This window comes from Oryza sativa, chromosome 10 (genome assembly GCF_034140825.1).
Source record: "Oryza sativa Japonica Group chromosome 10, ASM3414082v1".
Taxonomy (NCBI): domain Eukaryota; kingdom Viridiplantae; phylum Streptophyta; class Magnoliopsida; order Poales; family Poaceae; genus Oryza; species Oryza sativa.
The window spans coordinates 9524987-9541333 of NC_089044.1; the positions used below are offsets into that span (position 1 = coordinate 9524987).

At 42.1% G+C, this 16347-nt stretch overlaps 1 protein-coding gene across 1 annotated transcript; it reads right to left on the reverse strand.

The window, feature by feature from the left end:
- Positions 1-3748: 3748 nt before the first annotated feature.
- LOC4348324 (uncharacterized) lies at positions 3749-5534 on the reverse strand. The gene has a single exon (XM_015758321.3). It carries the CDS (start codon positions 5410-5412, stop codon positions 3982-3984), a length of 1431 nt encoding a protein of 476 aa, XP_015613807.2. The 5' UTR covers positions 5413-5534; the 3' UTR covers positions 3749-3981.
- Between the last annotated feature and the right edge of the window lie 10813 nt (positions 5535-16347).

The window sequence follows — 16347 nt, forward strand, 5'->3', positions numbered from 1 at the left end:
CACTTTAACCACTAAGTTAAACCAAGCTACCAAATTCTACCCGCACCAAAATAAGCCATCCTGAAAGCAACATTAAAGAACACCTTATCTATAACATCTACAATTTTAGCATTCTTATTCCTTACAAGGCTGTATAAAGTAGGGTATAGCTTTTCGAAAGGTAAAAAACCATTCCAACATTCCTCTCAAAATCTTATCTAAGAACCATCCCCCACCTTAAAGGCTTCGCCTTTAAAAAACATATCCTTCACCCCCATTAGCCCAGCCCAAAAATGTGAATATCTAGGACGTTTTTGACTTGTACGATGTGAAGTATTTATTCCTAAGAATGCCCTGCCAAACCTCTTCTTTATTAATTAGTTTGTACAACCATTTGTTAAGCAAGCATTTGTTTTGTATCTCTAGGTTCTATATACCCAATCCACCACATTCCTTTGGTTTGCACAATATACTCCATCTTGCTAACCTATACTTCTTATGTTCATCACATTACAAAAAAATCTATACCTATAATAGTGTAACTTTTTGAGAATACCTATAGGTATCTCAAAGAAGGACAATATGAATGTCACTAAACTGCTTAACACCGAATCGATAAGGACCACCCTTCCTCCTACCAAGAGAAAATTTCCTTTCCAACTACTCAATTTCCTTTGAATCCTCTCCTCCACACCCTTCCAATCCTTATTGGTGTGTAACTTTTTGAGAATACCCATAGGTATCTCAAAGAAGGACAACATGAATGTCACTAAACTGCTTAACACCGAATCGATAAGGACCATCCTTCCTCCTACCAAGAGAAAATTTTATTTCCAACTACTCAATTTCCTTTGAATCCTCTCCTCCACACCCTTCCAATCCTTATTGGTGTGTAACTTTTTGAGAATACCCATAGGTATCTCAAAGAAGGACAACATGAATGTCACTAAACTGCTTAACACCGAATCGATAAGGACCACCCTTCCTCCTACCAAGAGAAAATTTCCTTTCCAACTACTCAATTTCCTTTGAATCCTCTCCTCCACACCCTTCCAATCCTTATTGGTGATTTTCCTATGATGCATTGGAATCCCTAAGTATTTCAAGGATAAGCCCCGGTATCACACCAAAATAATTTGACGTACTCGTTCTCCACATTTTGCCTTGCCATAGCAAAATAATTCACTCTTATGGAAATTAATCTTTAAACAAGATAATTTCTCAAATGCACTTAGTACAAGTTTGAGATCTCTGGCTTCATCAAGATAATGATCTATTAAAAGAATAGTATCATTGGCATATTTTAAAATGGAGAGACCATTATCAACTAAGTGAGGTACCACTCCTTTGAATCTACCCTGATCTTTTGCCCTCTGCATTAAAATGGCTAGCATATCTGCAACAAGATTAAACAGAATAGTTGACAAAGGATCACCCTATCTCAAACCTTTCCTAGTTTGAAAATAACTGCCAATGTCATCATTTACTTTGACTGCCGCACTCCCAGCCCTAATAGTCGAGTCAATCCAATTGTACCACTTAGAAGAGAAATCCTTCATTCGCAACGATTGTTGTAAAAACATCCAATCAACTTTGTCATAAGCTTTCTCAAAGTCTAACTTCAGAATCACCCTATTCTTCTTTATCCTGCGCAATTCATGAAGTGTTTCATGCAGAATTACCACTCCTTCCATAATATTCCTTTCTGGCAAGAAAGCTGTGTGTGAAGGTTTAATGACCTTCTAAGCCTATTTGTAAACAAACATTCAACAGACAAATAGGCCTATGCTATTGAATCCTACTGGCGTCCTTTTGCTTGGGTAGTAGGGTAATGATCCCTAAATTTAATCTGTGTAGTGGCAAAGCTCCTTCATAAAATTCCTGAAAGAGAGCCATAAGATCATCCTTGAGTATATCCTAGAACACTTGCTAAAACTCTGCTGGGAAACCATAAGTCCTGAAGCTTTGTTGTGTTCCATTTGAAAAATTGCCTCTTTAACTTCCAACTCCTTGAAGCTTTCACTTGACAACTCATTCTTAACATCTGTGATCTAGGTGATATCATTTCATTGGGCTTCCACCATGGAAAAATTATTTTCCTCCAGCGATCCAAAAAGTTCTTTATAATACATAGATATGTTTTTTTAACTGTACATCACCTATTGTGAAATAGAAACAAAACATTCTTCACACTTAAGATATCACTATTACAAAACCCCTAAATGGCGCCGGTTGGGAAACCCCCTTAGGTGCCGGTTGACCGGCACCACGAAGGCGGCACAGATGAGTTTTTCATCGGTGTCGGTTTTACAACTGACACCAATAACAAATGTAGATACTAGTTGTGGGGTTCCCAACCGGCAACTAAGATGTTTTCACGAGCCAAAAAAAAGGCTCAGATGCATCGAGCAGCTCCCAATCACCTAAATCAAGAACACATCCATCAACACATTTCACCATTCATCCAGCAACACATTTCACCATTCATCCAAAAACAAATTAAGTTCCCAATCACCCAAATCAAGAACATATCCAACAACATAGAGCCATTAAACAACAACAAAAAAAAAATCAAAAGCAAACACCTGCGCCCGGCCTCCTCCACCACCATTGGTTTGCCGAGGTCTGCTGCCTCCCCTCCGGCTAGATCTGGTGGAGGGGGGCGCGGTCGTCGCCCTGCCGCCTCCGCCGGGACACCGCCCATGGGAGGACGCCGCCCCCACCCGTGGGGAGCTCGCCGGCAGCCATGGGAGCCCACCGCCTCCCCTCCAGTTTTTAATATTAAAGGTGCTGGTTTTTTTTAAAAAAAACCGACACATAGAATATGTGCCAGTTTTTATTTATAATCGACATCTATAATTTCTTAAAGGTTCCGTTTTTTGTGATTTCAACCCGCGGAGGTGGGAAAAGGTCTATAGGTGCCGGTTTTAGCACTTATTTGATGTTTTGTAGTAATCTATGTTGGTCTAGTATCTCAGATGTGCTCATAATGAGGATGTGTATGAGCGCACATGTATATTATCCTCTACATTTGTGGAGTGTTTCGCTGAAAAAAGGAAACAATTTTTGGCAGAGGTAGGAGTCTTACGGGTTGCTACTGTGTTTGCCCACTAAGAATAACCTTGTGTCTGTATTCATGATCGCACTAGTTTTGGAGCCTTGGCCAGTTTGCAGTTGCTGTGCTGCTTATTTTAAAATCTGCTGTGAAAATTCACGTGTGAAGAATATCCATTATTGAGATCAGAAGTAAATATATTTTGAGACGGAGAGAACAGTTCAGAAATCCTGCAAATATGTAAGGACAATCCATCACCTGCTGTCCATTTCACAAGAGCTTTGATTGGATTCTTCACCCTCTTTCACCGATTAAACCATAACCCCCCCCCCCCCACCCACCCTTTATTTTCGATTCATTTCTCTGCTGCTTTGTACACAGGATGGTACAAAAGACATGTAGTATATGATGGATTGATTCCGCAGATTACGTTTAGCAGCCAGCAATACTAATCAGCAATGAAAACCATGGTCTGGCTTTGGCCACCACAGTTCACATTTCACAAATGGGCAACATCATATGTGTTCACAATCCATTCTGAAGAGCACATGGCTTTCACTTTTGATTCTTTACTCTATCTTGATTCTCTTGTGTATCTTGAACACATTTCCATTCGACCTTTACCAACACTAACCAGGTGATGGCAACCCATCATGTGCACAATATCAAACAACATCATAAACCCTCTAGCAATGCACTGATATTGCTAGTGACTCGAGAAAAATATAATTATGACAAAATTCTACTGATTATATATAATGTCCATATGTTATAAACTGATTAAACTATAACAATATGATGTAATTAAGATGTATGAAAATATGTTTCATAATGCCTGATTTGGTTTTTTCCGACGAGCTACAGTGCTGTCTTCAGCAGGTGACAACAGTAAAATCTGACCCAAATTTCTTCTCCTTACCTCAGTGCAGAGATGGATGCTTGTTCCATCATCTAGCGGTGGAATCGCCACCGGCGAGGGAGGCGAGGTAGTCCACACGGTCCAACTCGTACCCGAAGAAGCTCCACGACGACCGGCGAACGCAGCAGCGGCCCGGGGGCGCCGGCACCAGCCTCGCCTCCTTCTTCTCCATGTCCAGCGCGTACAGCGCCAGGTCCGGTTTCTTGGCGTACATGTCTGCGCCGATGGCGAGGAAGATGAGCCCGCTCTTCTCGCAGACGCCCCTCAGACAAACCCTCTTCACGTTCGCCAATGGAATCAGGTGGCTCAGCTCCACGTCGTGCGCCTCCTCCACCTTCCACCTGATCTTCTGCGCCGTGCTCCCATTGCAGCCGCCACTGTCATGGCGAGCGAAGACGTTGATCACCGGGTTGTAGGTCCTCAAGTTTCGACCCACCTGCACCACGCAGAGACGTCCGTCCGGCGAGACGGCGAGACGGCGGTTTGGCACCGGGTCACCGAGGCAGAAGCATGGCTTGCCGTTCCACCTCCAATGCCATGAGATGTTCTCGGTGGTCGCCACCAGCGTGTCCAAGTGGAGGACGAACACCACGCTGTTCACCAGCCAGAACACGCGGCCGCGGAAGGTCACACCGGCGGCCATGTCGCCCAGGCGCTTCCCGCCGATCTTGACGCCGGATAGCTTGCGCTCGGTGCTCCAGGCATTGGTGTCCGACGAGTAGGACCGGCACGCCGTGAAGCTGCGGCGCTTGTAGAGGACCACCAGGCGGAAGGCGGCGGGACCCGGTGGGAGCGGATCGGCGGAGTCCTGAAGGTCGTCGGCGGTGAGCAGCGCGCACGCGTAGAGCCCGGGCCTGTCCTTCCCGGAGAGGACGGGGAGGACGGACATGTCACCGGTCATGGGGTTGCACACGACGAGCCTAAGGGCGGCGGCACGGGAGGCGCGGCGGAGCTCGACGACGAGGCGGCCTTTCCGTGATGCGACGAGGCGGGAGTTCTTGAAGAGGCCGGGGTTGTCGAGCACCCTGTCAAGCTCGCCGCCGCCGAACCTGGAGGAGGCCGAGGGCAACGGGACGAACCGAGGCGGCACGACAGAGGAAGACGATTCGTCCTCGTGGCTCTGGTGGAAGAAGCCGACGGCGAGGTCGCGGATGAGGCGGCTGGAGGGCAGCATGGAGCGGCAGATGTACTCCGCGTTGCCGGTGACGAGGCGGCGCCACCGCCTGCAAGTGGCGGTGCACCGGACGAGGTCGTGAAGATCCAGCGAGCTAGCCGCAAACACGAGGAGGAGGACCTCGTCGTGGAGGGGGAACCCATCGTCCTCGACCGATCCGCCGCCGCCGCCTCGCTTGAGGCGCTTGTTGCTCTCTCCTGACCCCGTGGACTCCGTGGAGACGGAGAGGGAGAGCCACCCGTCGCCGCTTGCCGCAACGGAACGCAGCGGCGGCGGCGGCGACATGGAGTCGAGAGGGAGAGATCCAAATGGAGATAGGGATTGACGGCTAGGGTTGGGTGACGAAGATGTAATTTCACACTAATAAACTAGTACCAAAAATTAGCCCAGCATTTCTTTTTTTACAAATTTGTCAGGTGTTCTGGCTTCTCGTGTGGCCTTTCCTAGGCGAAATACCTAATACGCGAACGTACGCGTTAACTCCTACTCGCAATCGGCCCGGACAGGTTGGCATGTACAGCCATGCCACGCGTGAATGCAGCAGATTTCCTTATGTACCTAATTAAAGTGTGTACGTATATGGCTTTCCCTTTTTAATCATCGAACTTTTGAGTGATCACGCAGGTGATTTTTTTGGTCATTTGCTACGCGACGCACGTACAAGACGCGAGATGATTTTCCGAGAATTCTTACTCAATGTATGCCCGTGTCTGCTACTTTCTGTTTGTGCTAGTTTTAGCCCAATTGAAATTTAATAGTTTTTTTATATTAGAATTTACTTTAATTTTGTTTTGAAATTCATATATGTATAAAAAGTTTTTATATCAAAAGTGTTTATATATAAAGTTTGTATATCAAAAGTTTATATACATAAAGTTTGTATGTATGAAGTTTAATTTGGGTTAAAGTTTGTGAGTAGAGATGTTAATAATTTGAATGAAAAGCCTCAAAAATTGGGTTAAAATTTGTGAGTAGAGATGTTCATAATTTGAATATTATTTATTTGAATGAAAAGCCTCAAAAATTGGGTAAAAATTTAAGTAGAAGATGATGCTAAAAAGATTATGTACACGTTAGTTACACACTAATTAAGTAGTAATAATGCTTTAGTTACAAATGTCACCCTAATTTTTTCGACAGCAAAACGTGTGCATCTCCCAACAGTACATGCTAATTGAAGCGTCGTCATGTATGGCTGCAGCTCTTTCTCTAGCTGCAAGATGTGTGCATGCGCATGCAAATTGTGCTGCTAATTAAGAGCTTGCAAGTGCAACAGAGCTGGATGATACGAGTACTAAACCTCTCAACCTGTTCGCGGTCCGCAAACGTTCGCATATTAGCCTCAGCTTTCCCAGGTGGGCTTCGGAGTTTATGCACAGTATGCAAGTAGGCCATGCACGGCCCACACAGGGTTTTTTGCGACGTGGTTCCTCTAACTTAAATGAGGGAAGTTGTGTGATTTTTCAGAAAAAATCACCCAGATTTTTTCTCCCCTCGGATTTGCATCCAACGGTAAAAAACAACAATACAGAGGTAGCTTGTGATTGTGCTGGTTAGTAGAGTAGTATTTAGAGATTAACACAAATATTGCATTTATAACTAAAATTACATTTGTAAAAACAGTAGATATGGCATGTAAGGGCACTGTAATTTTAGTACAAATGCACTGTAAATTTTGGTAACTAGAATATTTGTCGTTTTTAGTACAAATGCACTGCTTGAGAAACCGTCCAGATATATGAGTGTTAAATGTTGTATTTATAACTAAAATTACAGTGCTTTATAACTAAAATTACATTTGTAAAAACAATAGATATGGCATGTAAGTGCACTGTAATTTTAGTACAAATACACTGTAAATTTTGGTAACTAGAAAAAGAAAGAAAGAAATAGAAAGAAGGCGGCATCAGCTAAGGACATGGGCGCACAAATCAAAATATTTGCACGGAGACTACGGTAAACGTGGCCCCACGTGGCCTCATAGCCCCTCACACCCTAATCTAGCGTAAAATCTGCACAAATCGCAGTGCAGATCCTACGGTTGAAAAAATGTCAAATACGAAAAAAAAATCACGCGAAAGAGGACCAGACCGGATGTTTGAGAGGCATCTATCGATACTAAGGCCAAGTTGACTCGGCCATGGACTAACTAACCATGTTTCCGCACGAATCTTGGAAAGCCAGAAAAACGTCAAATGCTATGAAAACAATCACCCAACAAATATTTAGCAAAATCGTAAATGAGAGGGATATGTGTCACTGACACAGGGATGGAGTGATGGACACATTGCTAACCTGAGTGCGGTGACCTGCAAGGCGCGACGGAGCTCGAGGACGAGGCGGCCGTTTCATGACACGATGAGGTGGGAGTCGCTGAAGTGGCGGTTGGGTCCAAGACCCCCATCGAGATCGCCGCCACTGAACTTGGAGGAGAAGGATGGCAACGGGACAAACTTTCAAACCCGTCGCTGTCGATATTATCACAATACACCAAGATAGTTGCGCCATATAACTACTTCTCTTCCGAAGAAAGGGAGCTGAATAAGCACCAAGAGGAACAGATAAATGTGGTATCCATATCCTCACCTTACAAGGAAAAGCAATTAGTCTCGCACTTTCATCGCAAGCAGTTGATAAACATCACAAATGCATAAATATTGATAAGAGGGCAACAAGGTACATATGACTTAACTGGGTTTATAAAATCGTCATACAACACAAAAGATAGCAGTGAAAGTCTCATAATTTCACATAAGCAAAAGCAAAACCCGTGGTGTGCCAACAATCCCACACAAGCAACCGATCGGAACAAAAGCCATGCTAAAAAGGCTACTCACTACCCTCACTGCTATCGGTAAGGTAGTAAAAACATTCAACCACGTCAGTATCCTTACTTGAAATTTGCAGGTATCGGGTTATGTACAAGACTGTAGTTGCAAGTCTTACACATTTAAATATTTGTATACACATGGAAGAGAGAAGTATGCAAGCTTCTAACTTAAAGAGATCGTATAATGGTTCAAGTTTTGCATAGAGCTTTTACTGAGCAAGTAGTAAGTTGAAAGAATAGGAATTGTAAAATAGCATAATTAATCTGAAATTTCTGTACAACAAGTATACTAATCTGAAACTGAATCACAAATGAGCACAACCGGTTCTCTCATCAACCTCCATGGGCTACCCTTGCGGCCTTGCCCAAGCATTGGTTCCAAACATAAACATCGCTATATCCATGACTAAACCAAGCCATGTATCCCAACCATATAACCAAAGTTTGATGCTAATATGCATCCGTAACCGTGGACACACTATTCGAATAGTTTTACTCTAATCAGACATATAAAACTTTACCCACACAAAATGAACAAGGATCAAATGTTTCACACGCACATAAGTGTGACCTACAAGTGATTCAAGCTCATGTCCATTCTCAAGCTCAGCCCCAACCACCTAAACCATGCCTAGGCCCTTGACAACTTAGCCACTTGCATGTGTGTGTGACTAAGGCGGGTTCACCACCATGGGAGATACCCCTTGCCAACTTAGGCACGCATTAGTACCTCCAAGGGAAACACCCCACTCGAATGACGGACGACAATAGATGGCCACAACCTCACTCGGTACTAAGACAAGCTGGTCCCCAATGAGCCATGTGGGAGTATATATGGTGTTTTAATAGATGCCAACATGTTTGGTTCTTGATGACATAGACGGGGCTACTTGCATCGTGGAAACACCATCCCGTCATTGCTCTATCACCCATCCAAGTCAAATCATGCTTTCCACATTCATCATTTAATTATCAAATTATATGCCCACGTACTCCAGGTGGTGACTAAGTTCAATCGATGGCTCCATCCATTGATTTTTAACAACACTAGACCTAAGCATGGCTAAGAATCGGTAAACAATAAAACATTGCCAAGTTACTTCCATCCATAAGTTACAAGGATAAATGATAACAACAAAGCAATGAAGGATATGCAACGATTAGGTTATAAATCAACACATGCATATATATAGTGTTTTGCAATCAAATTTTTTTAGTCAAAATAAGGGTTCTATATGCTTAGATTCTTCCCTTGCTACTATGAGTAATCACACTTGATCTAAGGTTTTTACTCCACGTACTCCGGAACATCCGAATCTACCGATAAAAGGCAAATATGCTAATAAGATTCAAATAAACATCCATATGCAGCATGCTCCATAAATCATGGCATAAATACAGTAGGTAGAGGCTATGATAAAATTATTTTCAGGAATAATAATCATTTCATTTACAAATTATTGGTTGGGAGAAATAAAAATAATAAGCCATATGCACTGAAAATGACATTTCTGTAATTATATATGAACTACCCTAGGTCAAAAGATATGCTTACATTTTCTAGTTATATTTCATAAGTGCTATAATTTCAAATTAAAATATCATAACTCACTGGTTCTAGCAAAATTTGTTTCACTACATTTGGAGTTAAAATGATATAGTTATGAAATCTACAAATTTAACAAAAGAAAAATTATTTAATCTTTAGGCATGTTTTAGGAGGTAGTTTTGTCATATTATTTTCTTCCTTTTTTTATAAGATCAACATATGTGGTTTTTTTTAAGAATTTAGCATAAATTTCCTAGAGATTTTACGTCCTAGGTGCAAAATAAGTGTTTTTGTGCTACTCAAAATTTTAGTGACATTTTATGTACGGAAGTTGGAAAGTTTTATTTTACAAACATAAATACCACCAGTTTATGAATACATAGAAATTTGGTTGACTCAAAAAAAATGAGTTAAAATGAATTACTTATGGATTTTTGAAGTTTGCCTATTTTTCAGTTCTTCAAATTTTCTTTTGGACTGTACTTTTGCATCTCGAACCCTGAGATTTCTAAAATATGCAACAAAGTCCAATCTTCTTCTCCAAACGTCCAGCAACAGAGCAGCCATGGCCGGCACCTACGTTCGTTGGCGCCGGCGCCAAACGGCAACTCGGATGAGGTTGCTGACAAAAGATAAAAAGAATAGGAGCCTCGTGCAAATCCATTTATTTACTCAGCTCCACCAGCGGTGGTCGGAGATGGCCAGAAACTCGCCGGCAGAGAGCTCCAGTGGTGGGGCTGCATCGGGGCTGCACATGCATGTGACAATGCGGCAACGATTTTGCTAGACCTACACATGCAGAGGATTTTCCAGGTTATTAGGAAGCTTAACCAGCTCTCGGCTAAGCCAGAAGAGGTCCGAGGTGCTATGGAGATGTGGCGGCGATAATGGCGACGAACGACAAAAAGGACGATGACACAACGATGGCTTGATCTGGTAGGTGGATGCCGAAAGCATTACATTCAGCGGGTGGAACACTGTCTAAGGTTTCTATTGCTGCAAGAAATCGACAAATGGCTCACCGGTTGAACGGGAATTGACCATAGAGGCGCTAGGCCGGAGTCGGAGAAGATGGTGGCCGATCTCTCTTCTCGCTGCACCGTTCTACTCTTAGGGATTCTTTGGGCGTATTGGAGAGGATGATGATGTGATGCTGGTGACGAAACAGCTCAGTCGGACTCGCTCCGACGCAGCGGGAACGGCGACGCAATCTTGCGGCTACACAATGACGACGGCGCAGCCGCGCTCCAGAGCTCCCATGGCGAGGTCGGCGTTCCCAGAGATTGGTAGTGAAAAATGGAACGAAATCAATACTCCCTCCGTCCCTAAATATCTGACGTTGTTGACTTTTTTAAAAATAACTATTCGTCTTATTCAAAAAATTTAAGTAATTACTAATTTTTTTTATACCATTTGATTCATTGTTAAATATATACTCATGTTTGACTATTCGTCAATTTATGTAATTATTAATTCTTTTTATATCATTTGATTTATTGTTAAATATATACTTATATATATATATAGTTTTACATATTTCACAAAAACTTTTAAATAAGACGAACAGTCAAATATATTTAAAAAAGTCAGCGGCGTCAAGCATTTAGGGACGGAGGGAGTACATGTTGAAATTATAAGCACATACTGATTTAATTTAGGGACGGAGGGAGTACATGTTGAAATTATAAGCACATAATGATTTAATTTAGTCCATAAATAAATCCTAACATTACAGATATAAACTAGAATGAACACATCATAAGATCTACACATGTAAACTAAACAGTATAAAACATGAATAGATCAAATATGCGTAACATAGTGAGCACGTAGAGGAACCAGCATGCGTGCAACACACGAGCGAACAGGCATATGTGCAATTTGCGGGACCATTCGATGCATACGTCATGCACGCACCGCCTGCCAGGCCAGGCGAGCGAGCGCGCGTGTTCCCCCTTCTCTCCACCTCACATGTTTCAAGTGGCTAAGAGGGCATCCTCCCTTTTAAGAAGGTCTTCCCCTCTAAGAATAAGTAAGGTGGTACTAAACTCTCCATGCATACCATCCCATAAGGTGGGTAAAGAATTAATCTTCAAGTGGGCTAAGGCCCATCTATTAATTCCAACTGTACAACAGCTATGGCATGCTAAGAACAGTGGAGAACGAGCGGCGCGACGGCTTCTTCTCGATGGCCGGCAGCAAGAAAAAAGAGAGGGCTGCTGGATCCCTCCTTCCTCGGTTTCTCAGCATTGGGGTGGAGTGAAGAGTTGGGCGACACGATTGGCAGAATAGGAGGGGGGCGAGACTCGAGAGGACGAGTTTCACACGCGTTGGCTGCGTTGTGAGTCGGCCTGGGCGCTCTCTCTCGCGTGGGCTCATTAGCGATTTCGGACAGAGGCCGGGAGGAGCTAGAGTCGTTGCCAAGTGGGTTCAGGAGTTATTGGACCAAGGTTTTGTGAGAGGGATGGGTTGCAAAAACAGTGGGTTTTATTTGATTTTCAGGAATTTTCAGGATTATTCATCGCCCTCTCTTAATAATTCATTTGTATAAGCTACAAGGCTGATAAAATACATTGGATTTGTGTGGTGGTAGATCAAGGTATCTACATTCCATTTTCAAAAGTTGCGCTCAAAGATTCAAAATATTGTAATCTCAGGATAGCCCATAGAGGCACACATGACACTGGATGCATCCTAGCATTAGTTCTGGAGTTTTTATGATTTAGTTCTTGCGAAGTCCTGCATACACTGAAAAAAAAAACTACTATGAATATTTGGTCTGCAAATTAATCTGACTGGAAAAGCTTCACTACAAACCTAGGAAACTATCTGGCAACGAAACTTATCCTTGTAGAAGCATCTGCTATATATTAGGTTCTATGGCTTAGTACAAATGATAGTGTTTTTGACAAATCACCATTAAAATCTTATATGCAGGTACTTTTACAAGGCAACATATTAGCTCCGGTGTTGGGCTTAACTACAAAGACATGATGTCGACATCAAGCTAATAAGGAATGTATGTCATAAACTTGAGTCAAGGTCATTTATATTTTAGCCAATTTCGGGTGGAGATTTATAAACAGGATTCAATAATTGTGTTTTCTTTATCTTATGTTGGTGCCTATTAGTTTGTGTTCTGAGTATTGTTAAATTCGGAGTGTGTCTTGTGAACTCTGTTGTGTGTGTTCACTTTTGAACAAGTTTGTGTAACAAGTGGCTGTAGCTTCTTTTGAGCAAAGGTCAAATTTATTTCCATTATCTTAAAAAAAAGAAACCATTTGGCATATTTTATTAAATTTTTGATCTATGACTAAATTTTACTTGGGTCATCACATACTCAACAAATTTAACCGAAACTAATATTAGTTAACGTACTTAACCAGAGGATTGTTAAGATTACTCACATTAGTTTTTAGGACAAGTGCCTATGTGCATTATTTGAATTTATAAGGGCCTTATTCATTTTGTTTTATTTACTTAGGCTAACCCAACTCATCATCCAAACTATTGTAACCCAAGAACTAGGGCATTTGATCTATAATCGAGGAAGGGCAACAGGACTAGGGTTAATCAAAATAGGACAGTTAGGGTATTCCCTACCGGGAACATATCATATTTACACAAGTTTTCAGTGCATACTCTATGCACACCAACTAGTAAATAACATAAAAAAAATTCTTAAAAAAATGTGACATCTACTCTTAATATTGTTTGTATTTCTTACGTCCACAAATAAATCCGCAAGCGCATGGAATACCGCTGTAGTACTTCACCTTCGGGTGACCTCAAAAGGATATCAAACTCAGGGAATGTGTGTAATCTACCTAAGGCTGAGACTATCTAAGGATAACAACTATTGCTAGGTTGGCTAGGCTAGAGAGGAATTTTTATGTGTTTTAATTATCTAAGATAAATTAAAGGTAATTTCCTATCTGTTGCTTCGGGCACTGACACTTGCTGGCCTGCCAGCATGGTTTTGGCTATAGCTCTATGATGTATCCGAACATGGAGAATTACTAGGACGGAATTCCCGGCTGTCACCACCTGCCGTCTACCTCTGACAAATCCGTAGGATACACAACAAACAAAAGTAATCTCTAACCTAGACACCACATCTAAGTTATTAATTACTACTCTAATACTTGCACAGGAAATTCCTTCTTTATCTAGAGTACTAGTACTACAACACTTAGTACGAATACTAAACCATGAACCCGCAAAGATCGAAATATATCTCAGTTAGACTAAATAATTAAATAACATAAGAAAGGATCCCGAATACTTACTTAATAGAAGAAGTTTCTCTGAACCCGGAGCAGAGTATACCGACAGCTCCGGTACTCCTCTAGAATTCATCCTAGAAAGCTACACTCGTCGAACTAGAAGTCGGAGAGAGCGCCAAACTTTCGGGCTCTCCTCCAGAGCTTCCCCGCACTCTCTACCTAATTCTAATGTACAAAAGATACAATAAAGCCTCTTGTAATAAAACTCAAAGTTGTGTGTGAGTGAAGTGAGAGCCTCTCCTCCTTTTATAGGCTCCAAATGACAGTTACTGCTATAGAAAATGACCAAAATACCCTCCAACTGTCATTGGTATGAAATCAAGACCGTCCACGTGAAAGATGGCGATCAACGGCCTCAGGATGGGTTGGGCCGAACTGGTGGTTTGGCCGAACCCGAGATGGCTCCATTGGCCCCTTTTTTCCTCGTAGACACTAATTTTGAGGCCCTCAGTCCATTGGCATGGTGGTTGGGCCCATTTAGAGGTATTTAATTATGTTTTTGGGTCCAAAACTCTATAAGTTTGGATATGTGTTTGATTCTCCTCATTCTTCATGTATATTCCCTCTCAACTTTGGTAGTTTGTCACCTATATCCAAATATATACCAACACTAGTGGAAATGATTAGTAATAAACCCTATCACTAAGTTGAATACCATATTTTATTCCATTATATGCAAGTATTGATAGTCACATATTATAATTTAAGAACCGTCAACAAATATATATATATATCACATATAAATATAAAGTCTTATATTTAAATTCATTATATTTCAACTGTAACAAAAAAGTGAAAAATCTGACCATTTTAAGAGTAAAAATCTGTCAGAATTTTATTTTTTTACGACTAAAATATAATTTCATTGATAGGTGTAATACTATTTAAAGTATATGTCCAATTTTTTTTCTATAACTTTCTGTGATATTTGCTAGTTGGTGTGCACGGATCAGTGTGCACGAGAAGCTTGTGTGCATAGGATATGTTCTCTCCCTACTTAACTCTAAGACTATTTAAATTCTATCAATGTTCCACATAAAAAAATCATCTAAAATTTTCTTTTATCCATGAATTTTATTTTTTGAAACTCCTATGTTTGCATCTTGGACACATCATAAGACGAGTTAGACTAGTAATTAAATTTTCGGGTTGTTACATTCACACTATTCTTTCATTTGGAATCAACGAATGGAGTGCTCCATGAGTATGAATTCGTGTATTGCGCATAGCAAAAATGATGGAAATTTTTCTAAACCTTTGATTTCATAGGAAATCCATAGGAATTTTAACATCTACTAGAATCTCTTTCTTGTTTAATTTTCCTTTGAACGGTCCAACACAAATCAATGTTTGCATCTCTAAATGAGCAGTGTAAACACAACTTTAGCAAAAAAAAGAAAATGTATTGGGTGTGATCGGCAGTGCTGGCTGCTGTAGCAGCTGCGGCTGCAAAAGCTAAAACGGCTGCAGCGGCAGCAACTGGAAAACAGTCACAGCCATAGCGGCTGCAGTAGCTAGCAGTTCCGATCAGCCTTATTACGCATAGTTACTAAATATAATATCATGTGTTTTACTCTATTCGGACTATTAATTCCTATGTTCCAAATACTATATATCATATTTTCTTTATTTTACATACGTAATCTTATACTATTCCCAATTTTTCTCTATTCCCATGGTTTTGCATTCGTACAATCCAAAAAAAGCCCTAACGATCACATTCTTAGAATATTTCCTGCCAAAAAAAAGTTTTACATAAACATAGAACTATATGACACTTTAAGATGCTACGTATTAAACGGCACGTGATACAGCCCCCAGCCCCACCCACTGCGCAACCCCCCACCCACCCACGCTCCCAAGTCCCCACCCTGCCCCCACCAGGTCCAGAGTATGCAGTTAAAATTTAACTCACCGACGACCAATCTCGATCCCACCCCTGCGTCCCCTCCCCCCACTCCCATAGTCCAAGTAAATTTTTTTACTTGATGTTATCCAACTTCTCAGTAGTTATATATATATATAGAGAGAGAGAGTTAAAATTTAATTCACTGACGATCAATCTCGATCCCACCCTGTGCCCTCCCCCTACTCCCATAGTCCGAGTAAATTTTTTACTTGATGTTACTCAACTTTTCAGCATATATATACATGTGTTGTTCCCCCACCCTGTCCCCGTAACCAACCACATATCCCAATCCTATTTTTTTTTCAGATACGAGAGAGAGGCGGTGGCATCGGCGGGTGGGAGGCGGATCCATCACGGCACGGCTGCGGACGCGGTGGCGACGGGCGACTACGGGCGCGACATTGGCGGGCAGGAGGCGCGGCGGTGCAACCTCCACCGCCGAGAGGCGGTGGGCGCTGCGTCAAGCGGATCGGGCACACCATGGTTGCGAGCACGCGGCGACGGACGACTGCGGGCGGGAGGCGAGGAGGCGACGCATCCGGCGGCTGCTCCGCGCCCCACACACGCGGATCTGACTACGGTGGGGCGTATCCGGCACAGATACGGACGATGCGACGTCGGATCCGGCGCGGATCCTTCACAGGTG